Below are 26,763 nucleotides of genomic sequence, written 5' to 3' on the forward strand. Positions count from 1 at the left end.
CTCGACAAAGAATGATCCTGATCGCAGCTTGCTATTCAGCCCATGCACGGCACGCCAATGTCTATGAATAAAAGCAGCTATCCAAGCATGCAGACACACACATAGGAATTTGAGGTTACAATTTTACTTCCTCTTTTATTTGGAGGGCATGCTCCCATTTATACATACAAAAATTTAGGCACCGGAGTGGTTGCGACAAATCTGTACACTCTCAAAAGACAAAAAAAAAAATTATCTTTACGTAATCGCCAAATGTGTCTTGTCGTGAATGCTGGAATGTCAAAGCAGATTCGGTGGAGGGTCTACTTTGTAAAGTGTAGCATTGAAATTTAAAAAAAAAAAATGGCAGTCAACCATTTACAAATATTACCAAACAATATTACTAATAGCATTTTCCATGCATGAGAAAAGTACAGGTTTTGCACAGCTTGACTTTCGCTCTTCGAAATAGTCACCTGCGAGAGATTTGAGTGCAGGCACCGGTATGCAGGCAACAGGGCGCGCCCAACTGCCGATTAGGCGGACGATCGCTTCCAGAGGATGACCATGCCCTGCGCATCACTGGACGCGAGCAGCGACTCGTCATAGTTGAAGCAGACGTCGAGGACTGCCGCCGAGTGGCCCTGGAGCTTGTTGACCAGCGGCTTTGCCCGCTCCACGTCAAAGAAGTTGACGCACTGGTCCTCGCTGCCCGTCACTGCACAGGCGGCCGCGACACACACAACATTTCCACTACCGATTGGAAAAACCATGACTGCCTACAGTTTGGGGTCAAGGGTGACGGGTTCAGGGTGATGGGTCAGGCACGACGGGTCAGAGGCAGTGGGTCAAGTGTTATGGGTTAGGAGTGCGAGGCCTAGGGCAACAGGTTTGGGGTGATGGGTTTATGGCAATGGGTTCAGGGCGTTGTTTCAGGCACGACAAGTCGGAGGATGTGTTAGTGGCGACGGGTCAGAAATAACTGGTCAGGGTGACGGGTAAGGGGCGATGGGCCAGGGGTGACGGGCCAGGGGCACGGTGTAAAAGATATTAAAGTGTGAACACCGCATGCGTTCCAGCTGCCGGATAAAGTCCTCTGCTCGCCTTGCTTGCAAGCGGCGACGCCAGATGGCTTGTCGATATGCAGCTAATGGCAGCCTGCCACGGGCTCAGTTTCCCATGCTTCTCTATGCTTGTTTTAGTCGTTTTCTGGATGCACTGTATCACGTGGAAATCAGCACTTGCACTATGTGTGTTGCTTAGACACTGCTTGTCCTTGAGGCTAGTTTCATGCCTCAGTGGTGGCGATACGTTTTATTAAGATGTTGAAACAAAGAGATTTCTGGCGTGACGTTCAAGCCAGCATTCGTCAAGGTCAGAGCAGATGCTCCGACTGGAAAGAGTACGTGTCCGATGGCAGAGACGTTTTCAACTTTGACTATGTTGGCATGCCAAGAGGACTTTATCTGGTTGATCGCGTTGCAGTGTTCGCTGTGTTGTGTTCCCTCACCTATAAATATCTTGCACCGTGATCAAGAATAATGGGTCAGGGGTGACGGTTCGGGTGACATGTCAGGAGCGACAGGTCAGGGGTGATGTGTCACGGGTGATGAATTAAAGTAAAGTTATAAACTTAAGGGATTCACTAGTGTTTATAATCTTAAGCACCAGTCAACCAAGTGGAAAAATACTTCTGCAGATACTCCGGTCTGGACACCGTCTCAACTGATGGGAGATCTCTAATGCTGACTATCACAGCGTTCTCTTTGCAGTTAAGTTCAGCACTCGAATCTGGGCCTTGACACATGCACGCCAAGATGTCTTTGCAGCAGAACAAAGGAAGGGCGTGAACCCACCTACGCAGGCACCCTGGCGGAAGGACATGATGGGGCAGAAGGAGCTACGGACGGGGGTGCGGCCACGGTGCTTCACGTTGAACTTGCGTTTGAGCAGCAGGCTGCCATCTGCACCCTGGACGCTGGAATCGGACAAAGACGGGGCCCCGTCTCAACTTTCTTTTCTCGTTCCTCTGCAAACCGGCTCTATGTGCTAGAGCAGAACTTCCCCACAGTTTGTTTCTCGCAACGCTGTGAAAAGGCGGGAGTGTTTTACGGTCCAGTTACCTGTACAGGACGAGGGCATTGGCGAGCCCGCAGTTGGCAAGCAGGGACGGGTTCCTGGCCTCGCGGCTTGCCCAGTGGCGGGCCGACAGACACGTGATGGGGCACTGGTCCCACACCAGCAGGCTGCGTCGTAGAGAGAACGTCGCGTGCCACTTGGTAGCGTCGCCCTACCGATATATCTATATCTACTTCCGCTAGGGCCTGGACCAACACAAAAGCCCAGGCACGGCACCTAGACCGGGATGGGCGACATTCATTGGCCCCGGCCTATCCAGGTACCTCCGGCTGGGCCGGGCTGGGGTCGGGTGAGACTTAAAGTCAATGGGCCCAGGCCGGGTTGGGCTTCAGAAATAGGCATGTGTAGTTCTCTAACACACTCTACCATATTAAAGTTTACATTCTGCAACAATGTAGTTTACGAGAGTTTCCATTTGGGGGTGGGCTAACCACGTTGAAGACAATATGCAGAAGATGCCTCCACTGCGCTTCTCTCACAATGTTGTTTGGTGGAGCTGTCAAATTCCAGCAATAAATGAAGATGCATCACAGTGTCCCTGAGCTAACGTATAGTCGGCTCTGCACCTACGAGCTTAAGTTTGTAAAAATGGTGGCTTCTGTAACTAGGCGTGTAATTCGGAACTAACAGCGAGCAAACGACCTCTGGGAATGTGGAGGCTAATATGAAAACCTTACTTTTTAAGCTAAACCTCCGTGAACGCAGAGGGTCAAGCAAACTAAAAGCCAAGTACAAAATGCACCCGACGCATAAGCAGCTTTGCGTGAGTGAACCGTTGTGTACTGTGTCCGGGAAATTGCGGTAAAGGACGCGACACCGGAAAACGCAAGATTCAGCTCACCGTTTCCCCTTGGTCAGCTTTCCGGTGGCGAGGTCGAACAGGTAGGACACAATGTAACCCTGCAAAGTCATGTGACGTGCCGTGTCAACTAAACTCTCTGAATCCTGAGAAAGTCGCGCCAAAGTCCCCGTATTGTTGCCATTTTGGTCCGTAAAACGAGCAGTTTCTTCTGGATTTTTCCATTCTAGATTCCCGGGGACAGATTACTTTATAAAGAAGTTTCTTGTGTACCGAGACTTTGTTATGCACACACCGGCGAAACAAGCGCACATCTTTGCACCGCCACTACATGTGGCGTCGGTGCCTGGAGGTATTGAAAAATAATTTTCCCGTCAATATGCGAGAAAAATGTAATTGAAAGAGATCTATGGAGTTAAAAACTTGCCAGGGCCAACAGCGGGCAGTGATGCAGACGAACAAATCGAGCAGCAGGGTGCGTTTGGCGTACATATTGATAGATGGCGTCGGGAGCAGAGTCGGAAGGTGTAGTCGACCAGTCAAAGAAAGTAGACGACATGCAGACGAAATCCGTCGAGAGAAAGAATGCCGCCGTTATGTAACCGCTTTTTTTTTTCAACTTCAGGTCTTGCTTTTATTGTTTGCATTTATTTTAAACCAAAGGTACTTTACAAAAACATTGTGTTCTTTTTAGTAAATCACGGTCGTCACAAGCAGTCTCAATAAGGTGGTAGTGCCATCTATCAATACGTGCGCCAAACGGGCCTTGCCGCTCGACTGGCCGTCTGCATCGCCACCCGCCGTTAACCCTGGCAAGTTTTTGGCCCTATTTTATACAAAAAATTACACCATCTTCCCGAGGGGAACCATGGGGTGATGCGGAGCATCGCGGATCGTTATTAACGGTGTTATTATCGGTCTTAGTAACGTTGTTGAACTTCACGGTCCTGAACCTCAGGTTCCGCTGCTCGACCTTCACGAACCAACGCGGCTTCCCGTTCTCGAAGGTCGGGTTCCGCCGCTCGCTTCGTACGTTTACGTTGAACTTTACGGTCCCGAACCTCAGGTTCTGCTGCTCGACGTTCTCGAACCGCCGCTGCTTCACGTTGTCGTAGTTCAGCATCCGCCGCTCGACGTTGAGGAATGGACGCCGCTTCTCGTTGCCGTAGTTCAGGGTCTGCCGCTCGCTTCAAGCGTTTGCGCTCAGCGTCGTGTCCCTTCGCTGCGCAGCTTTGTCTTCAGTGGACGTAACGTTGCTGTTAGTTTGTGGGGTGGTGCTGACGCTTGCTTGCGCCAACCCACTAACTGACGGGACTGTTGCTTCCATCACACTTCATCGGAAGAACGGAGTGAAGTGGAGTCAACAGCGGGTGATTTGAACAGCGCGCTACCGCTGCTTATATTCACACTTGAAGGAGAGGAGACTAGAGGAGGAGAGTTGCGCGCGCGGTGTGAGTAGAAGCGAACGCACGCGAGGTGCACGCAGCTGGTAGAGAGAGAGAACGAAGAGAGTAACGCGCAGCTGTTGGAGACAGGAAAGGAGGAGAGTTGCGCATGCGTAGTGTGAGTGCGGACTACGACTCCGCGGGACATAGACCCGAGCAAGAGATGCTCCGCATCTAAAAGGGAGCTATGCTTTGTAATTTTACAAGAAAAAAACGGACTTGTGAAATACACCTTCGACGAGAAGTTTAGATTGCTTCATGCAGGCATCAACTTTTACGGTCTATTTTAGATCGAGCCTGGTGACTTCAGACACCAGGCTCTGTGGTTCAAACATCAACCGAATGTTCACCGTCTCAAGGTATCGTTTTGTTCATTTCGGGACCGTCTGGCCAGAGGGACCGTCTGGCCAGAGAAAAAGAAGTAGTTGAAAAGAAAAAGGAGTGCGAGCTTCAAAACAAACAAACAAACAATTATATTTTTATAGGTTATGAAGGTGAACTGCTTCTTCGAAGCGTATCTCCATTGTCTGAAATACAGTCGAGTGCGGTTTGTGCGAGCACGTCCCCCGTTTCCCGACTTACCCTGTCGTCTCCCGCCCAGAGAAGCTTCCCCGTGGGGTCGAAGGTCATGCAGAGCACGCAGCCCGTCGTCTGACTGCTCCCACCCTGGAGGAGAGTACGGCATAAAAGCGACAGCTTAGACAAAGCACACGGCTGCCGCAGATAGACGAGCAATTGTTCGAGTAGCTCATGTTAGCAAGCTCGACTTCTCCACTACCTACCGCAATCCCTCCGTTACCTCAAACTGCGCTTCTCTTTGTACTGACAGTATGGGGTCTGATAGCGAAAATGAAACCCTGTTTTTTGGCTCGCACTAATAAACTGTGCATCATAAAAAGCCTAAACCACCTATATGGGAATGTAATACTAAAGGTGGCGATGGCATGTGGGCTTCAGAACAGCCCATTACCTAAATAAAAAAAATTGTAAAAGTTATTTACGAGTTGACGTCAAAATAGACCTAGTATTCATCAAACCGAGAATCGGGTTTTGTGGGTACCTGTAGCATTTTTGTTTGTTTGTTTCAAGACAATTTTGTTTTCTAGAACAGACTTGCCTTCAGGTAGATTCCGGTGGAGACGTTCAACACCTGCACAAGGCCCTTGATGTTTCCGGTCTTCAAGGTGGCATAAAGGTCAAGGCCGTCCAAGGTCGTAAGTGCACCAGTGACTTGGTACTGTTGCCATATTGTACGACACTCAAGCACAGCTGCCAGGAAAATTAATTTTTTAAAGCAGTCTTTCAGGTTGAACAAACGTCCCGCCTAGATATGCAGTCTCCGACCATGCAGAATATAGTCTGAGCATGTGCCAAGGCACTCAGTGTAGGTCTTTTGTACTGTAGGTTCGCGGAATCACACAAATCAATTTCCAAACCGTGTTTGTTGTAACTTTCCATGAAGATGCAACAGGGTGGTAAATTAATGTTTTAAACGCATTCAGCATTTTTCGGTCAAGATGACCTGACAAGCCATTTTCTCACAAACTATCTCAAATAAATATTCGATGAAACAGAATAAAAATAATGTAGTCCCAAATTTTCTGTCCAATAAATACTGAACAGTTAAGCAGCCTTTAGCTTTGTTTCTCGCAAAACTACTACCTCTTCTTTGCACGACAAAACAACAATTTCCAATTAAACTCTTGAACCAGGCAATCTTACAATTTCAAAGATAAAAAGCACATATCTATACGTGTCAGCTATCAAAACATGATTGCCCTTAGATAATTTGCGTCTTTTGCGGCGATCGCAGATTCAGGAAGGAAACGTTTCGGAACCTGGTAGGACCTTTGTCAGTTCAGCTGAAAAGACAAAGGACCTGCCAAGTTCTGGAACGTTTCCTCCCTGATTTTGCAATCGCCACAGAAGACCCGAACTACCTAAGGGCAATCATGTTTAGATATAATTACTCGAAAGCGCTCCTTTTTCGTACCAAGTTAGTTCATTGCATACGTATCAGCTAAACGCACGTCTGTGGAAACTTGTAAAGCACCTCGTAAAAGAGTTGGCGTATGTGTACGGATACTACTAAGCCAACAGCACATTAACACAACTTGGCACTTCCTTTGCAGATCAACGACGGCCAGCCAATAAAAAACAAAGGTGCTGCAGGGTGGAAGGATACGACGACCATGTTGTTGTTGGCTGGCTGGAAAAGGCAGGACAAGATGGCTGCCCCCCCGGGGTCCGGCACCGTGCGGACGCAGCCTCCGGACGTAGCATCCCACAGCTTGACCGTCCCGTCCAGGGAGCTGGACACCAGCAGGTCGTTGGACAGGGACCACTCAAAGGCTGAAGAGGAGCAGACGACGGCACGGGCCAGATGAACGGCCTTCGCTCCTTTCTTTTTTTTCTTGCAAGTTGTTAGGCAACGTTCCATCATTAGTTGAGTATACACTATATGACCTTTTCAAAATTCAGTCTGGCAACTTTGATCACTATAACCGTCTCGGCGTATGGCATCTATGTCAAACTAATGACGGCCCTCTTGAGGCTGATGAAGGAAGGAGTTCAAGGTGCCACCGAGCAGAGGATGTACGAGGCATGTACGTCCAAGACGTCAGTAAACGACACGACGCACTAATTAGATCGACTGCATATGTGTTTGTTTTGGACTGTCGACCGATCCATCTCTTGGTGCACATCGTCTCTAAAGCCTTTTGATGGCGGAAATTTAGTTGAGAGGCTTATGGTTCACCATTTTGTACCGGTTAAATATTATGTTTACACCGTCGAAACTGAAACAAATGAAAAATTACGAGGCGATTGGAGAACCGATTCTCACCTGCCACTGACGCGCGAAAGTACAGTGCCTGATGAAATAGTTTCATAACCTCCATTACCTAGTTGGACGAAAGTGAGACTGCTTTTTGTGCCACTAGATGTGGAAAGGGTCACATGCTGGAGGCCAGACATTCCAACGCCCTGTCATTCTTATTCTGTCAGAGACTGTAGTACAGGGTGAACTCGATGGTGCGTTCACCCCTTGAAGCAAGCATAAATCAGTTTCTCAACAGATTGTGACATGATTCAGTGTAGAAGCGTAATTGAACAGTGAACTTGTTTAGTAAAAACATAGAGGGATGAGTTAACTCGAGTACAAATTTATAAAGAAAAAAACATCTTTCCCCTATAAGGTAGGCAGTAAGCCTAGCCTGCACGAAACCATTAAATGACACGGTGCTACGTGCTCGGCATTTCGTAAAGCCCGACAAGCGGGGCCGCGAAGCTCGATTCTGATTGGTTAACGGGGGAGGTCACGTGACCAGAGTGGTGGGCGAGGAGGAATCCCACCACCTGTGCGCACTGAGGGAGAGGAGCTTGGAAAAATGGAAGGCTCTGGAAGGTCGCCAGGTTTATCGGCCCTGCGATCGTGAAACTCAAAGTATCGCTAAACGTTTGCGATAGTAAAACATTTCACGTATGCAACTGCCTAGCAATTTGCCATACATTTTGGCAAACTAAAGAGGTTAGAATGTAAGCCAATTATAGTTTTCTCTTCCACTCAGCTTTCTGTCGTAATAAAATTTTTCAATGGCACACAACGTGGCTTGATAATTTCACGAAAAGAACGCTTAACTAAACAAGCGTCCATAGAGAAAAATAAGTTTTTTTTTTTTTCTTTTGACTTAGGCAAGCTCATTTTTCCGTACTTTGGAAGAATATGTCATCGGATCCAAGCCGTACAATATGGGTGTGCACGCCTACAAATTCCACGATGTATCCAAGAAACGTCGGACGAACACTCACCAGACACCCCGGCGCGGTGCCCCTTGAGGTGGAAGAGGACACGTGGAGGGTCCAGGCGGCAGACGGAGAGGCTACCGTCCATCGAGCAGCAGGCCAGCAAGTGCTTCTCGTTGTTGGCAAACTTCACGCAAGTCACTGTGGCGCAAATTAAAAAAAAACGAAAGTCGGTGACTTTTCTAAGGCACAAACAAGCTCTGTACACTTAAAAAGACACTGAACCCACTGAACCCAGGAAAATGTTCCTTTTTTTTTACGTTAAAAGAGGAATGTCTCCAAATAAATGTTTGTCCAAAAAAAATGTTTTTTGCTAGGTTTAGTGTTTCTTTAAGGCCGGTTCCCACACTTGAGACTGTTTATAACCGAGTGCCTAAACACCCCTTGGGACCTCTTACGACAAAAAAAACACTGGCAGCATTTATACATGAAATGCTTGGCAGTCCTGTATATTTCTTTATTTTCCCATCAAGGTTTTTTTGTTTTTTTTTTTGGCTCAAAAAACTTTTGAGAATGTTATGAACAACCATCTCTCATAGACAGTATGTTTTATCTTGCAAATTCCGCAAAACCTTTCCTTTAAGTAAAATGCAGTTCCAAGGCCACCGCACAGATGGCGCCAGTGTGGCAATGTGTTACCTGGTTGTAAAAGATGACATGAATTCCGTCCTAAGCAAAAGCAAGTGTGTGAACGGGACTTTCTGTGTCGTGTTGAACATTCAGGTTCGAGTACTGTCCTACAGTCACTTGGCCAAATCCAAGTAACTCATTCTTTTTATTTCTGAACAAATTATTGGTCCACTCATTTCCTGCGTTGCAGAACAGGCACGAAAAAGCATGGCGTCACTATCGCCTTAATTTCCTTAGATCACGGGTTGCAAACTGGCCCTGGCTCCAGGGCCGAATTTAGCCGACTACCAAAAGAGAAATAAAAAAAAACATATTGAGGCTTAATGCATCGAAGAGCTAGGGCTAGGAGCAGAAAATCGCTCAAGGTTCACATTTTTTACCGTGCTCTTTCTGCAGCTTGAAAGCTCACCGTTTTGCCAAAAATGTCATTGGCACTCCAACATTTTTTTTTCTTTCTTGCAATTGGTGTGGGTTTACGATTAATGAAATTGAAAATGACACGGTCCCGTGAATTACGTTAGCACCACCGTCGTTGGATTGCATAAAAAGCCTCGGCTCCCTTAAAAAACTTTTAAGTTCAACACTCCTCAAGAAGAGCTTCTTGTTTGGTGGTTCATCACCTTCCTTGCTATTTTGGTAGAGGTACAGTAAAACCAGCATCCAGCTGTTTCTTCACTGGTCGCCAAGCATACCATCCAAAACACTTCTAACTAGGGCTAAAAGTAAGCTAGGAAGAAATAGTAACCTTCTTCTTGGTTGTCCCCCCCCACCCAAGTAAAACAACTTCAAAGCTAGTACTGCCACATTCCTTCCCCTCAAATCGTGCGTGGTAAAACAAACGAGGCAGAGAACGATCGGCAGGAAGCAGACGACTTGCCGGCGTCGCCGTGCTGGTCGAAGATGTGGTGGACACCCGCAAAGGCGTAGTTCTCCGAGATGCTCGTTCCCCCCACAATGGCCCTGCAAAGGCGGGAAAGAGTTGTCGGGGCTTTTCCCTCCCAAAGTACCAGCGGACGGTTGGTACAATTTTGCGAAAGACGCGACGCTTCGCAGACGCACCTGCTCGCGTCGGCGGCGTACGTCGGAACGAGGCCTTCGTCGGCTACGGACGGCCGCCGGTTCGAAGTGGGGCCTTTGCGACAGCTCTCGCCACTGGCTTGCAGACGGCTCTCGGCGGAATCGGACGTCTGCAAATGAGAGGTTCCGTACGGGCCACGAAAAATGCGGCAGACAACCGGGTGATGTGCGTGACTTACGAGGTGTCTCGCAAAACAATTTACGGTGCTTTCTTTACTGAAAAAAATTAACTATGCATTGCCGAACGCTCATTCTCCGCCCAAATGTAATGCTAGCAGTCAGAACTAACTAGCTTGTAAAAAATTTATAGTTGATTTTCTGAACTTTTTTAAGGGGCAAATGGCAGCAGACGGAGCAGTCGATTACGTGGAGTTGAATGGCGCCAGTTACAAAAAATAGGCCCTATTTTACCATCAAAATGTTCATAAAATCACTTGAAATGTTTAGATAACGGTTAGTTGTGGAACTGACATCTGGTGTAAACCGCCAGCGCTACATTTGGGCGGAGGCGGAGCGTTCGGCGACGGGTTGTTTATTTTACGGTGAAAAAAACACTGTAAATATTTTTTGGAACATGCGGTACTGTGAAAAACTTTGTGGTGGGTTTGCGCATTTTGCATAAAAACAGAATTGCGGAGAACGACTGCAAACGAGTTGCCTACAGCGATCGTGCGTGCGGTTCGTGGAAAGGTGCATCACCGATTCATAATCGTGAAATTTTATACCCGAGAAATCTTTTACGTAAAAGCGGTGAGAACAGCGTGTCACTTACATCCTCCCAAAGCAAATGTTTTGTCTGTGTGCAGACGTCGTTATGTGGTAAAGTTTGCTTGCGCGTGTTTTGAGAGACAAATCGAAAAACAAGTATACACCATTTTCATTTAGAAAAATTATACAATTTAGTCTTTTTTAAGCTCAAGATCGTCGATGGTGCATTCATGCGGACCTGCTTTTGAGTGACGTTTACTATTTTCATGGCCCTTTCCCTCTTTCCTAACAACTGCACAAACTTTCATGCTCACTCCATTTCCAATGTCTCACATCCTACAATTACGCACATTTAATTAAATGGCGTAATTGTTTTCACCTCAGTAATTAAATAGAGGTGAAAATGAGTATAGAGCTATCTAAGAAATAAAAAAGTGCCGAGTCACCTCGAGGGTCACCCTGCTGTTGCTCCGACCGCCCATGCTCCTGCTGCGGTTGCTTCTGTTTCAAAAACAAGAATAATTCACAAAATCTTACGAGTTACAACAACAAGAATGCAACCTACTGCCGGGCGACGCACATCAATGTGATGCCAAATTTTTTGGTTGCGAAGATCTGCTTACGACCAGGCGCATTTCAACCTCTCGCGATCTCTTACGACGAGAGAACACCCTGGCGCCATCTATCAGGTAGCCGTGGATCACTTGCAGCTTTCGTATATTTACTTATTTTTCTGCGCACCATTCTTTCTTTTTTGGCTGGACAAACATTGGACAATGTCGTAAATGACCATTTCTCGTAGAGAGCACAAACGTTTCATCTCGCAAATACCGCAAAAACTTCGCGCTAATGAAATTCAGTTCCAGGGTCACCTCACGGGTGGCGCCAGTGTCTTCTCTCGTCGTAAGAGGTCGCGAGAGATTGGTCCTCAACAAGAGTGTGTGAATGGGTGTTTCCAGGATGATGCATTTCAATGTGCTCGTGAATTATTCGGCCGGGCAGAGCTGTTTCCTTGTGACGCAGATTCCCATTTACCGTGAACGTGCAACCATCATACTTTGTACTTTGTGCTTCATTCTTCGGCACGCCTTGCTTTTCTTGAGCGCTCAGCGATTACTGTAGCACAAGACGATTAACATTAGATGCATGCCATCAAAATATTGGTGTGGCAGATTAACTGGGTAAGGAATTAAATATAAAAACTAAAACTCTTCTATAGCTAAAAAAAAAAAAAAAAAGTTTTTTTATTTGAATAATTAAGAAAAATGGTGTTTGTGTTGCGACGTTCATTTTTTGGAGGCAAAGAAACAATAGTGGTGTAGGAAAGACAGTGTGGTGGTACCGGCATCTCGGTCCTGTCAAAATTAATGGCTCAGTGTCCAAAATGCTGCCCTTAGAGGAGCACTGTAATGGCTCTTGAAATTGTCTTTTTATCCCACACTAAAAAAAAAAAAAAAAAAGCCCCATGCATGTTTTTTTTTTTTTTAATCTTTAACCAGACGTTGTGGCATGCTCCTTTTTGCGAGCTATATCTGAGAAGAGGGGTATGTCAGGATGTTTGCCAGCATTTTTAATTAAAAAAAAAAAGGCCATGCATGATCGAAATATTTTATTTCATAGGACACTTGGGGTACAAAGACGTAGTTTGTCGCCGTGAGAAGAATAACTCAAAATCCATTTTAGAGCTCCCTTAAATTTTACAAGAGACAGCCACCTTTAGACACCCGTAGTACTAGTTCTTAAATGGGCATTAAACCACTTTCTGTGATAGTCCATTTATGGTCATAATTCAGAGTATGGGCTCTAGGCATCCTAAAGAACTAGACGTTACATTCATGCTTAGTTCGACGTGAGCGCGTTGGTAAAGTTAAATAAAACTTTGTTTTATTTTGCATTCATGCATGGCCAATTTCTTTTATTGAAATCGGTATCAAAAGTCTGACTACCTTGGAATTATCAGACACCACAAGGCGCCGTCGCACGAGAAAGGGCAGGGCTCTGGATGGATGGATGAGTATGGCTGAGCCCTTTGGATTGGGCGGTAGCTTACGCCACCTAGCCATTTTGTTTTACCATTTCAGCTTAGAATATTTAAATGTGAAATCTATATTCACTCCGCACTGCAAAGAAAGTGAGGCTATAAAACCCCATTTCCATCAGTTAATAAGAAAATACCTAGTTTTCTCTCGCTTTCTGCCACCATTCACTAATATTTGCTTGGTAATCTCTACAGTCTTGAAATCCACTCTCCCTTCGCTGTCTCTAAAACCCAATGACTTTATTAAATCCATGTTGTCTTCGATAGGCATAGGGTGAAGCCCTTTACAGTAAAGTATCAAGTGCTCAGCCGTCTCGTCCTCCTCTCCACAAGCAGTGCACAATGTATCCATTTCCTGGTACTTCACTCTGTATGTTCTGGTTCGCAGAACACCCGTCCTCGCCTCAAACAACGATGAGCTTCCCCTAGAATTGTCATAAATGCTTTCTTTGGAAATAACTGTTTTGTTTAATCTATAGCTTTCCAGAGCCGTCTTTGTCTGCATTCCCTCTAGCCACCGATCTCTTTCTGTGGCCTTAACTTTCTTCTTAACTGAGACTTGCTCTTCCGTATCTTCGCTATAGCCCAAAAACTTTCCTCTTAATTTCCTAGTGCGCTGTCTCCACTTTGTGTCCACACTCCTCACGTATAAATAGCTGAAAACCTTTTGTGCCCATTGCTCCCCATCCATTTGCCTCAACCTATCCTCAAATTCTATCTTGCTCACCGCTTCCCTGCATTCCTCATCCAACGTCGCCATCTGGTGTCAATCTTTTGACACCAACTTTAATAGAGAAATCAGCCATGCGTGAAGCTAATGTTTGGCTTTTTAGAAGAGCCCATAGATTGAGTTATGACCCTAAATGAACAATTGCAGAAAGTGGTTTAGTGCCCCTTAAGTTGTCTACAAGATATCTTTCAAGATGTTTTGTAGACCAAATCTGATGGTGCATTAGGGGAGCAAATAGACAGCTAGATATGACATTCCATGCTGAGATTTTAAAGCCTTATTAGGCCATTTATGGAAGTCTGATGTATCTACATGTCTTCCAAAATATCAAAAATGCTGAGATGCCTACGAGAGGTCTTTAAAGGTGTCTTGTAGCTAGGGTGCATAGCTGAACTACGCAGAGCGCAAGTTCGTCTGCTTCTTTTGCAAGGATTACGGTGACGTCAGAGTGCCGAGCTCTGATTGAAGGATAGTGGGTAGAGCTCAAAGCAAGCTGGCTTTACGTCTACCCACTATCCTTCAATCAGAGCCAATCAGAGCTCGACGTCCTTATGACGTCACCACAACCCCTGCAAACGAAGCAGACGAACTTCCGCTCCGCATAGGATGTCTGTAGTGATGAACCTGGCCAAATCGCTTACAAGAGAGCCTGCACATCTAGCCAAGGCGTCCTTAAGACAACAAATAGATGTGCCGCTGTTCAGTGATCACTGGTCATGTAAATCTGCAAATCCATGTGATATAGTAAAAGAAAAAAGGGAAAAAAAACTTACGACTGCTCGAGAGCCAAGCCATATCTTTGAGCCAAGAGTTGACTCCGCAGACGCAGGTATTGCTTGCGGAAGGTCACACATTCGTGCTAAAGCCATAAACAAAATACAAAACAAAAATATACAAAATACATACAGCTAGGGTTATTTTGCCGTTTTTAGTGGCAAAATATTTTTCACGCTTTGGGCCTGAAAGCTTCACAACACAACACACTCAGACAACCATCCAAAAGCTATCCAATCGAAGTTTAATAGAGGAGCAAGGTTTTTAACATCACACAAACGTGCAAATGCAAATACCTCAGCTTTCTGTGATTCCCGAAGTAGCTGACTTCGCCTCCTGATGTAGAGTGTTCCTGCGAAAGAGGCGTAAAATCAAATACAATATTTGCAGAGATCGAACAGCTGATGAAAACACTCACTGAAGTTGGGATCATTTGGCGATCTGTAGGCATTGTATCTGGCGTCCAGCGCTAAAACTTGCTGCCATACCGCAGTGGCCATGCAACCCTAAGACGATCACACGATGAAATAAAAAAACCGCACTTGCCTCGACACGGCACAAACCCAGTGTTTATTTACACTCGGAACTCTGACTGGTTCAAGTGGGCGCAGGCGGGGCAGGCCGGTAGGGGTGCTGCTTACACAGAAAAACAAATAAAATAAATAACATCAAATGTGAAGGAAAAACAATGTCCCTAGATTCCCTGCGCCATCCCTAAAGCCTGAAAAGCAGACCAACAGTCTGCTTTTCAGGCCGAATCTCGCTTCAAGCTATTTGAATTCACAATTATTATAAGGATAATGTGTTTTGCTATATATGTGTTTATATATGTGCTATATGTGTGTTTTGCTATATTTGTTTTCGACTTTCAGCACCTTTGGACCCCACACAGACTGATTTGGAGAATTTGGATTGACAGCAAGGGCAGTTGAGCACAACAAAGTAAAGCACGTAGGTGTCGAAACAAAAATACACCACAAACTATTTCGGTACAATTAGGCAAGACACAACTAAGATCAAACTAAGTATACAAGTTTCAATGGGCGCGTTCAGTAGCGCCTCCCTTGCCTCCGAACGGAGTGATTCGAGTCGGAGTCATCGGAGCGCCTACTGAACGGCAAAAAAACCCGCTGCTCCAAACCTGCTTCTACGCAATTTCCGCTTCCTCCCCTGTGCCAGACACCGGCGACTAGAGAGAACTTCGGCGCGCACTTTATTGGATGAAATTTGGTGACGTCACGACCAATAGGAGCACGGAAACAGACGCGGTCTCCTCAACCCTCAACGCCCGGACGCCCGGAGAAACCGGAGAAACATCGGAAACATCGTGCCTGACGAACCGTCGTCGAACGAAAGGTGAGTGGTTTAAGTTTTCCTGTGATGTGATCTCTATGTGTGTTCGTTCCACGCGTCCGAGCTCTTTCTTCGTTTCAGATCTAATTGGCGCCGCTGCGTACATTGTTTGAGCCTGCGTTCACGATTAAAACAACCATCGCAGAAAGCTGAAAGCCCGCCGAAGAACGGCTGACTTGCGAGCTAAACCTAATTCAACAAAACCATTTGATCCGACAGAATAATGTGCTTGATCTTACATTTCATGTCCACAAAGAACTGCGCTGTCTGTCTTCGTTCCTGCATGTTTTATTCTTTCGTGTTTTTCAAATCTTTACCAACCCGCGTCCAATCGAATGCCCCGATCACAACAAATAGTTGGTCGTGCTCCGATGGCCCTTATCATCAGCCGGTAAGGCAGTTACGTTTTTCGTTTCTACATTTTGACCCAAGTAACGTCATATTCTCAAACTGTGAAATTCTATCACCACCTCTAGTTTCTCATTCTGGTGCACCGTGCACTTGCAGCTTCCTGCACCCCTGCGAGGTTTCCTGCGGTCGTACCCTGTATATTATGGATTTCTCGCCGCACGCGAGTGCTCTCGAAGGCGTGCTATACACTCTGTAACATAGGCTGTGTGCAGAAAAGGCACAGGCCCGAGCACAAAAGCGCCCTTTTTGCACGAGCAGCCGTGCAAAAAGAACATTCTGCGGAGCTACGCACTCGCACCCGTGCCTCTGCTGCACACAACTTATTAATAACCGAGCCGTTCTCGTTTTTGTTTTGCATATTACTGTGAAAGAAGTGTCATTGTTGTTTTCTTCTCAAACAAAATTCAGGCGCTAGACAAAAGCAAACAGATACGAGTCTGCACATTCACACCCTTTTCTCCCTTGTGCGACAGGTTATAGCTGGTTGCGATTCAACACCGTTTCTTTTGAAGCTGATGGGCACCACAAGGCGTGAAAGAGGTGACTTGCAGCTTTGCCAAGGCAGCAGCAAAACACTACAAGCCTTCGCATTAACTGGCTAGCCAGTGCCGCTCTGTTCTGAACAGCACTGCGTGCCGTGCAGAGGGTTTGTGCAAGCTCGCTGGGTGGCGACGCTAGCCACGGTAAGTGCATCCTATGCAGCTTTCTTTTAGGGATATATGTGGCTTGCAGGCCATGTCGTGCATGTGCCACCCGAGGGACAGCAGTGCCAGTGGCAAGGCTGTGCTGATGGTAATCACCACTGCACTGTGTTTTCATTCAATAACTACTGAAAAGGAACCAAGTACTTCCGAGAGAGTCTCGGTTGTGCTTTGATGAACTCCAGGTCGCTTATGGACTTGATGTCTGTGTTAACAATGCAACGAGACTTCTTTTTAGTTTGGGGCGTTGCAGTAGAGAAAGATGCAAAATAGTGTAATGCTTGCATTAGTTGCCTAAATTAATGGCGGGAATAACTGACCTACATTTCCACCGACAGCATTTCTCAGAGGAATAGCCTGGACTAGATAGCTCGCTGCACTATGTCCTTCCTCCTTAGCCTGTACAACTCGGCGTCTTTTCCTGATTGTCTTATGTGGCTGCTTTTGTGTTTGCCTAGGCACTCGGTTGAAATAGTGAAAGCTGTCTGCATCGCACATAACTGCCATGAAATCCAGTGTGGACGTAGCTGGGGTAGCTCCCAATATGGCTTCTCTAGCTCGACACAAGTAATGTTCCTACCACTGTCGTGTATGATGCCAATCCAAGATTGAAATATACTTGTGCGTTTCATTGCTGTGACGTCAAGCAGGCACATAGTCAGAATTTTGTTTTGGGGGCGGCAGCGGCGGGGCGGGTCGGGCCGGGCTTCATGAACCCCCTCTAGTTACGTGCTTGCGTCACGGGACGGGACAGTCTCACGGTTCGAGCGGCTGTGTAGAAAGGAACTATGCCCAGCATTTGTTTCGTGCTGCTGGGTGGGATTTGGGGCGACCTTCCAAAGCATTCTTTTGACACCATGAAACTGTTTGTGATCAGTTGTGAACAAAGTCTACAGCCATAAGAGTGAACCTTTGCCTTCGCATGACGTCTCAATTTCAATGTTGCCAGTAGAGCTTTTCACTTTGAAAAGCACAATGATGACCAAAATTGTAAATTCTGTAACTTTGCGAAAAAAAGCTATTTCGGCCAGATATTTCGGTTACTATTTCAGCGATGTTTGTTGATGTGTTTAGCAAGTTTTTAGGCAAATCGGGGACAATGACGAAAATGCTGGAGTACCCCTTTAAAACATGGAGTGCACGTAGTACACAATGGAGAAGTTGCTCGCCAATCATTCTCTTAGAAGTGTGAGTTGAGCCCCTTTGAGGCAGTTTACTGCCGCAGCGTGCACTTTAATCCGCCCGAGAAGGGAAAACGAGATGAATGACGAGTAGGATATCTTTGTTCCAAGGCTTCTTGAGACAGGAAAGGCTAGGGAACCAGTATTGTTGCTTCTTACTACCCGGTACGAGACTCAAACCCGACATGCAAGGAAGTCGAAAGGCCTCTTCATGTGCCCTCTTTCTGCTTCCTTGTGGCTTGAGTTTTAGCTGTGTCTACAATTCACACTTGCCTGCATGCCTACTCTTTTGGTTTCTTTTTTGTTCACTGTGTTACTGAAGTTTTCTGTCGTTGCTGTCCCAGAAATGCTTTCTGGATGCACAGAAATACAAGGTGCTCGACGCCTGCAGTTTATTGGTATTGCTTTTCCTGGTACCACGGCATGAAGGAGGTGGCCTCTCTCCCTTCCAAGCAGCTGCGACACTACAAGCACTGGGTTACAACTGCAGCTAGCCCATGGGTACCGTTCTGCATCCTGCACTGCATGTAGTTCCGAGAGCCATGTGAAAAGGCAGGTGTGACCTTTTTAGGCACTGTCACTTTGTTTTGTGTATTTTCTGCCGTTTTTTCGGGGCAACTTCTTTTTAAGATTCAAATATTAGAAAACAGACTCAAGTGAGAGAGGGGTTTTTCTGAGAAGACTGGCTTTTTTGCTAAACCATTGGGACTGGTATTATATCTATAGAGTTCATGTACACCTTACGTTATGTACTTTTTCTTTAGTTTTATTTTACTTGGTACTTATACTTCCATGTTACACGACAGCCACTAAAAAATTAAGAAAAAAAAAAAATGTTGACTTGTCGGTTTTTTTGTTTTGTTTTTTTGCAATATGTTGGAAGAGTCAATGATGTGGTCGGTCATTCATGTTATTTTTTCTACACGCATGTCCAGCCTATGTTTACATAAAGCCCCAATTGCCTCTTAGCAACGGAAATAATCTGTGCGACAGACTAGGCGGCAGCATTGTGGACGGAAACTGGCCTGATTATATCTGCCATGTTTAGAAACTACATTTGATGTCAGGTTATGAATTCAGTGGCAAATTCCCCCCAAAAGAATCTACGTCACTGCCAGCCAATCGCTGCCGTCAGTTGTCGTGACGTCACGTCCAGCAAAGAAACTGCAAACTAGTTTTTTTGTTTTTTTTAATGGCAGGCCTCTGCTGTTGATGCCACATAGCACGTCAACACTCAAGCAATTCTTCCGCTCTTGACCTCTCCGGTTTCACCTTGCCAAGTCGTGACGGTGTCTGCTTTTGTTTGCGGTATTTCCCATGTGTCGACGTGAGAAGGCAGCGGTTGTATCGCCAAGGAAGTAGCAATCAATCTGTGCATTTGCTCCAGCGGCACAGTGTTACAAACAGGACTCTTTCACCAAGGGCAAAGTCTAACGACCAGCCCTACAGTTGCCAGCATCGTGCAGCCGTGAATGCGTAACTTGTCTGAACGCTTTTATGCTTTCGTCTGTGTACAGTGGCAAAATGACTCGCTGAATGCGAAATGCCGTACAGCAAACTACAGTAGAGTCTCATTAATTCAAACTCCAGGAAGTCACAGATTTTAGTTTGAATTATCAGAAATTCATCTAAATATGATACTAGACAGCATTATGATTCGTTACATGGATAGCTACTCATACAAAGCAGATTTTTGCCAGTTTCCTCTACATAGGCCTAATTATAAGCAAGTACAGGCATAACACATTCGTGAAAGAGCTGTGACATTGAGTTTATTCATCCGGCAAAAAATTTGTCGATTGTGGACTGGACTGTTTTGTCAGCACATACGATCTCAAAATAAAATTTTCAATACCAGCCAACGCAAGTAGCTCTTTACGGGACTCTTCCTTTGCAGACAGAAACTTCCGGAGCTGAGCGATGTGCTCAAAGCTATGGCTGTGACAGTTGGTAGCAAGTCATCCCTTTCTTCATCGTCATCTTCACTCTCACTGCTGCACTGTGCTGGCATTACTTCCTGTACTATGTCCTCTAATGAGTCATCACGACAAACACACACATCATCGTCAAGACTACCATATTCCGCCTGCTCGGCGTTCACATTATGTGGTTCAAGGCCAGAAAGCACGATTCCAGTGAGCTGGTCCTCATCCTCGATGTCGTCTTGGTCATCATTGCTAGTCTTGAAGCACATAATGTGAACGCTGTTTTCCGCTAATGTGTGCCCGCTTGAGCCCCGTTGAGTGTGCTTCTTTATGAGCACCGGTGCACTGCGGAGAAACAACACTCGTGAAATCACGCTCCGCAGGCATCGCTTCTCTGCGGTGCACCGGTGCTCGAACAGAAGCACACTCAACGGGGCCGCGAGTACAAAAGTATGAATTAAAGGAGTCATGAAATGCTTTTCCAACTTTTTCCTGTTTAGCTTTCCTCTTCAACTCATAAATCGCGCATTCTACCAAGCAGTTCAAGAAGATGGAAACGGGGCAGTCCCCTCTTGCTCGGACTCTCGTTTGAGTACCGGGACACAGCCATTGTCCCCCTAGAAGATTAGCCCGTCGCTCAAAATTCAGACAAAAGTTGCTTTCCCCACCTCAATCACCCCGAAGCTGACAGTGCTGCGGAAGCTACGTGCTCGTCGGGCCAGCCACATTTCTGCCACAAGATCACGCTCTCCCGCGCATACCCATGCGCAGAGAATGAGGCCAGGTGATGAAAGGGAGGCGGCTGATTGTCTGGCAAGCACGTAGCTTCCACCACAATGTCAGCTTAGGGGTGAAGGGATTAAGTGAGGTCCGGTGCCGTGTGACGTGCATTTGGACCTGGTGACGCGCTGGGGGGGGCTTTGCAACGCGCTACGGGGACCGCGGATGTATCACAGTGAAAAGGCAGAGAGCTTACGAAGGGAAGGAGTTACGAAATAGTCCCTTGTGTTTTCGAATTTTCGTACCGAAAGTCAGGCATTTAACTTTCTACCTTTTTTCTTTTGGCCAACTGAATGATGTGTTATTAGTAAAATCCCAATATAAATTGATTTATTCCAGCCAAAATTTGTTCCATGGGCCCTTTAAGCAAAAACGCCGTTTGAATTAAGTGGCTTATAAATACATTAAAAACATAGCGGGACAACCAAAATTTTCAAGTCTGTTTGAATTAACCGGAAGTACGAGATATCAGTTTGAATTATCACAAACCTATTGTATTAATTACTTTCTGCAGCAACTTAGCGCTTAAAATTGCAATAAAGTGATTTTTAGGCTAAATTCATTTTTCTGGACTGCTCGATTATTCTGAACTTTGTGCGACCCCTTCATGTTCCGAAATATTGGTCAGTGACCGTAAAACTTAAACACAATGGTTACACACCACAGGTCCCGAGGACCATGACATCAATGAGCTGGCTTTCACCTTGTCCCAGGCAGCAGCGGAACACTATGGGTGGGACCCTGGGTCGACGCACCGGCCGGCTCATGGATGCCGTCGTGTACCCTGCACGGCACTGCGTGTGGCTTAACTGGCCAAGCAGAGGGTCATCGGATGACTTTTATGAGGCGTCGCTAGCTATTGTAAGTATATTTTTTGACACTCATGTCTGGTGATGTACTTTGGTGCTGTACAACTGAACACATTTGCTGGCAGTTCAGTCTTGCCAATTAGGCCACTTTGAAACGGAACACATTTAGTGGTGGCTGGGTTAGGTTTCCTGGCTCGGCAATCTTGTAGCAGTGTCTAGACTCGGCACAAACCTTTTTTTACTTCACTGTCAGCGCTAGTGTAATCTCTGCAATGCTGTCAAAGCAACTTCTGCACGCGAACAAGATGCAAGACGAAGCCACATGCTCGTGCCCAGTGTACGACTACATGTATACATGGGCACTCGTGCCCATGTGTACCTACTCGAAATGTGGAGCGAGTTCGTTTTGGCCGACACTCCATGCGTTGATATTTGCGTAGTATATATTTTTTTTTTGTTATAAATGGCAGGTCTTGGCTGTTGATGCCACGGAGCACGTTGCCATTTGAAGCAATAGACCCTTTGCAAAACTCCCAAAAGGCTTCGTGCACCGCGCGATGAATAATGGGAGCCCTCGGTACGCTCCTCCCGCTACCACGTGATTACATGGCATACGCGAGCAGGTGCAGGTTACCACGGCAACAACTTTTGAACAGCCGAGTCGGGCGAGCGACAAGCCACCGGCTGCCCCTTTCTCATTTCTCTCCTTCGTCGAAACGCTTCGTCGAAACGCTTCGTTGAAACCTGCCACAGTTGCGGCGCTCCATCACTCAATTTTTGCGGACTATATTACGTTATGGACAGCACAAGGAAACCCCGGACAAATCGAAGAAACTCTTCAACGGGGCTGTGATGCAGTCGAAATCTACACCTCCACAATAGGACTCACCTTATCTCCCTCCAAAACTCAACTACTGGTCACATCCTCCAAGAGAGGACCTGACCCCGACCGAAAACTCATCAAAATCAAGCTACGGGACAAGGGAATTCAACAAGTTGATCAAATCAAAATTCTAGGAGTAGTATTCCAATTCAACGGTAAACCAGAAGGATCACTCAACCGCCTTCACGCCCAAATCAATCAGATCGCACATCTGATACAACGGACCACATATCACAGAACCGGACTCAAAGAGCATAATCTACTCCATATCATTGACGCCTTCGTCATATCTCGTCTCCTATACACACTACCGTACCTCACGACAACATGTACCCAAATCACTTAAATGTAAACGTTGTACCCAAATCAGAAAGCTCGAAACCAGTCTCCGTAAACTGTATCGACTCGCCTTGGGAGTGCCGCGCTACACGTCCAGCGAACGCCTTCTCAACACGGGAACTTTCAACATCATTACAGAGCGCATACAAATGCACAAAGATGGGTAGATATTACGACTCTACCTCAAACTAAGGGCAAACAATTTTGCAGACACTAGATATCAGCACGGACTCACTTCCCCCAGTCCCCATACCTCCCCCTCCGTGGAAAAGCGCCAACCCAAATGTTACAGTAGAACCACTACCGAAAAACATGAACCCCCACAACAACCCTGAGACACGAAAACTCCGCGCCAAAGCCCACAAAAAGCGAATATGCTACCTACATGAGACAAATCACGATATGTATTTTGCTGATGCCAGTCACCAGGTCACGCATATAGCTTTCGTTAAAGGGCAACTCCGCTCAATTTTGAAAAATTTAGGCTTATATGCGATTCCATTTCACAAAGCACTACTAAACAGCTCTACGTCTTCGGATTCGCGAAATGTGGAATATTATTTGTGTAATCCTAATTTAAACAACAGCTGATACCGAAACCGAAACTTCGGTTGCGTCAGGCAACATTGGTCTCACGTCGTCAGAGTCATGGCCACGTCACGTCGAATCACATGGTCTTGTGACGCTTGCGGGGGCGAGGGACAGGACACGCGACGCGGGCAGGTTGCTTCGCATGGCGTGGACGGTGATGGCCCGGGGGAGAGGGGGAAGGGGAGAAGACGAAAGAGAAGGGGAGCGGAGAAACAGACTGATGAGCACGCAGGGCAATGCAAACTAGCACATCCACGTGGACGCTGTTCAGCCAACACCGGGAGGAGAAACTCATGACATCATCGTTCAATTTTGCTCTGAGAAGTAAAAACAAACGAAACGTGAGAATGATGTAGCCATAGTGGCTCATTGTCGGCTACTTGAACTCCGTGGCATTGACTGCACTGATGATTGCGCCTCCCGCCGCATGCTAGAGTTGGCAGATTTCGGCCACTTGGCTCACTTGAAGGTTTGCTGGCCAGTTTAATAAATATATAGACGGAATTAGATCGTAATATTTGACATGGGGTCTTCCTATTCGCGTCTCCAGCTCGACGCTCGCCCTCCCGCGGCGGAAACGGGAAGCGCTCTAGTGAGGGTCCCCCGATTCTCCTGCTCAGCGGGCATGGCGGAACTGCTCGCGATCATGGCTCGCGAAATGTCGTTTCCGAATGCAAACAACACTCTTCACTGTCCCAACGTAGTGCTCCAGCCGGTATGGGATTGTGCCTTACTGGAGAGTTTTAGTACTGCGCATAGAAGCAAACGCAAGCGGTGTGCGTTTGCGTTAGAGTTGCGTGCCCCACGTTGTGCGTGCGCCTCATCGGCTTGCGCCATCCAAGACCACAATTTCGGACTCCACGCACGCGCAGTGTGGAACGCGCAAAGCTAACGCAAACACACAGGGCTTGAGTTCGCTCGTATACGCAATATTAAAACTCACTACTGTTTCACCGGCTTCCAACGCCAACGAAACCTGCTGCAGTGAGCAGACGTGCAAGCAGGTAGGCGTTCCTTCGAACTGGAAACGCTGAGATTGGCAAAACGATGGCGAGCAAATACAAAAGTAAATAAATGTTATGAAAAAACTAGTAATTAAAAAAAAGGCTTTTTTTTTTACTTTTGGGCATTTGGTTTGGAAGTAAATTGGCGGCGACTTTGGACGTTTCGCCGATTGTGAAAAGTCACGACTTTGATAGCACAATATACTTTACCCACAATTAATGTAATTTTACATGGATTTCTCACATTAGCTAGAATGTTTTCATTGATTTTAGACTATTTTTATTTTATTTGTAATTAAAATGCAGCAATTGGAACCAGTGATGATAATTAGCAAACTTTTCATTGTCATATTTCTTCGCGCGTTTAAAATTAGATCATAAGCAAAAAATTATATTAGAGCTTGAATAATTACTTATTCAAATATGCGAATTTTAATATTATTATTATAATACAAATCGCGGCAATGTATGCCTCTAATTAACGCGAAGATCACGACAATACTCCATTTAACCATAATAGTCTTTCCAGAAAGGTATAATTCTGTTTTCTTTTTAGCGTATGAAAAACTCTTACATAGTTATCAAGATAGACAAACAGCTAAACGCTGGATGTAATATGAAGTCCTACGCGTCACGCGGTGCTATAAAAACACACACTCACACTTCAGCTGTCTGACTCGGATTTCGTCTTGGGTTGTTGCAGTGAGAGCAGCGTTTATTAGTTTATGCGCTTCGTGGACATATTGTAAAATATGGAATTATTCTCTTATTCTTGTGCTGGGATAATTGTCATTATTTCCCATGACAATTATCTGAGCGAGAAAAAGGCAGCGAGAACGCACAGATATCAGCACTGATTTTTTCAATAACGACGAATATGAGCCTGGATCGAACAGTATGTCACAAAATAAAGTTTCCGCAAACAACTTTTCTAAGTAAATAATTACGATGTGAGACATCTTGAGTCATGAAAGAATCCGAGATTAAGACATCTGTCGAGAAATTAAATCCAAAATAGAGGTATGTTTCGGTTTAGCTCCAAAATTAAAACGAGCATCCTTCCGTAATTAATACGCTAAACACCGTTCTTGTTTTCGGGTTAAAGAGTTGACCTACGCTCGTAAAACATTAGCTTCCTCTAATTACCAGAAATCATTTTTGTCGCTCAGTAAAGTCAGCACACTAGACAGGCTCAACAGCGGCGCGCATCTCTGACCCTCACTAAACCCGCCATCTTGGAAAATGAGTGGCGCCACCTATAGTTAGTTGGAGTCGCGAATATGATACTGAAGAGAGCTACATAGTTTTCTAAATATCGAAAATGAAGCGGAGTTGCCCTTTAACACACGCACTAATACACATTGCTCCGAAACCTTCACAAAACCTTTAACGATCGACGATTTGGAAGAATACGAAACTACACCGACAACACCTTACACTTAAAACGGATAACCTAGTCTGTGAAATACATGTCCGCTACCTGGACAAAAAGTTCCGCCTCGTATGGACGCCTGGCCACCAAGGCGTGGAGGGTAATGAGACAGCCCATCGTCTCACGCTCGAAAACTCCCCGGGTCCCGTCTCGTCATGGCCAGCTATCTACTCGGTAGGCGCAACAAGGAACGCTCGCAGAGCCTGCGGAAGTCGAGGTTAAAAGAGCAATGTGAAGAGCGGACCATTTACCCTCACCCTCCAAAGACCATGTCTAGGCAACAATCCTCCCTCGTCAGGCAAGCCCAGACCAACTCTCTTCCATTGCACTACATCTTCCACCACATCTACAAACGACCAGACTCCCCCACCTGCCCAAAATGCGGAGAATACCCTTCTATCCCCCATACCTACTGGTCTCGTAACCCACCCACCCTTCCCCCAACCCTCTCACACATCATTTCTTGGGAGGAATGGCTGGCTCTACCCATGGGCATTGACATACCCACCGCACTAGAAGCACTAATTGATCACTCCAGTCCCCTTGCGGAATCCATCCGCGAGACGTGCGCCGGACGGACCGTCCGGACCAAGACGTAGGCCCTTACACAAAGTAAAGTTTTGCTTGCTTGCTTGCTTGTGGTGCAAAATAAGTGGATTCGGTGACACTTCAGTTACGACGAATAACGTATTCAAATAAGCTCACCTGTCGTAATGCCTTTACGCTGTTACAGATACAGTACGCCGCCAAACGGCTTGGCGGATGGGCGGGATGGCTGCAACGGCTGCTGGCGGTAGCTGCCGGGACACGTGGGCAGTCGCAAAGGAGAAAGTCGTGATCTGTACCGAGGGTTCCCGAAATTCCCTGATGGGCGGGATGGCTGCAACAACTGCTGGCGGTAGCTGCCGGGACACGTGGGCAGTCGCAAGGAGAAAGTGCGTGATCTGTACCAAGGATTCCCGAAATTCCCTGCCGTCGTGGCGCTGTACGTTTTGCAAGGGATCGATTCTTCCGCTCTTGGCCTCCGGTTTTACCTTGTAAAGTCGTGACAGTGTCTGCTTTATTTTTTTGCGGTATTTCCCGTGTGTCGACGTGTGCGGTATTTCCCGTGTGCCGAAATATTTTTTAAACTGACGTTCGCTCAAGTGAGAGTTTACTGTATACTCGACTACTGTGCGTTGCCCCAGAGCCGTAAATGTAGAGAGTTTGGCCATTCGTTGGGAAGTATAGG

At 46.3% G+C, this 26,763-nt stretch overlaps 1 protein-coding gene and 1 long non-coding RNA gene across 2 annotated transcripts; one reads left to right on the forward strand and one right to left on the reverse strand.

Moving 5' to 3' along the window:
- Positions 1-115: 115 nt before the first annotated feature.
- LOC8023164 (WD repeat-containing protein 13) lies at positions 116-14,839 on the reverse strand. The gene is made up of 14 exons (XM_029988514.4): positions 14,542-14,839; positions 14,420-14,475; positions 14,123-14,208; positions 11,028-11,082; positions 9,856-9,983; positions 9,674-9,756; positions 8,173-8,307; positions 6,548-6,714; positions 5,480-5,539; positions 4,945-5,028; positions 2,960-3,018; positions 2,103-2,225; positions 1,836-1,957; positions 116-697 (listed from the first exon to the last, which is right to left on the reverse strand). The coding sequence occupies exons 1-14, from the start codon at positions 14,621-14,623 to the stop codon at positions 516-518; spliced, it is 1,422 nt and encodes a 473-aa protein (XP_029844374.2). The 5' UTR covers positions 14,624-14,839; the 3' UTR covers positions 116-515.
- A 6,441-nt stretch (positions 14,840-21,280) lies between these two features.
- Positions 21,281-26,520, forward strand: LOC120837955. Its single transcript, XR_005715016.2, has 2 exons — positions 21,281-21,335; positions 26,266-26,520. It is a non-coding gene; the product is annotated as an uncharacterized LOC120837955 (long non-coding RNA).
- Positions 26,521-26,763: the final 243 nt, after the last annotated feature.

Source organism: Ixodes scapularis, unplaced genomic scaffold, assembly GCF_016920785.2.
Source record: "Ixodes scapularis isolate PalLabHiFi unplaced genomic scaffold, ASM1692078v2 PGA_scaffold6__148_contigs__length_123643588, whole genome shotgun sequence".
NCBI classification, from domain to species: domain Eukaryota; kingdom Metazoa; phylum Arthropoda; class Arachnida; order Ixodida; family Ixodidae; genus Ixodes; species Ixodes scapularis.

What these genes read in the sequence shown, in the direction of transcription:
- LOC8023164 (XM_029988514.4), bottom strand. Translation starts at nt 14,623, where the DNA reads ATGGCCACTGCGGTATGGCAGCAAGTTTTAGCGCTGGACGCCAGATAC. An exon ending in GCCAAATGATCCCAACTTCA is followed by an intron (nt 14,476 to 14,541) that starts GTGAGTGTTTTC and finishes CCTCTTTCGCAG; the next exon opens with GAACACTCTACATCAGGAGG. An exon ending in CCGCCAGGGTGCCTGCGTAG is followed by an intron (nt 698 to 1,835) that starts GTGGGTTCACGC and finishes CCGCCTGTGCAG; the next exon opens with TGACGGGCAGCGAGGACCAG.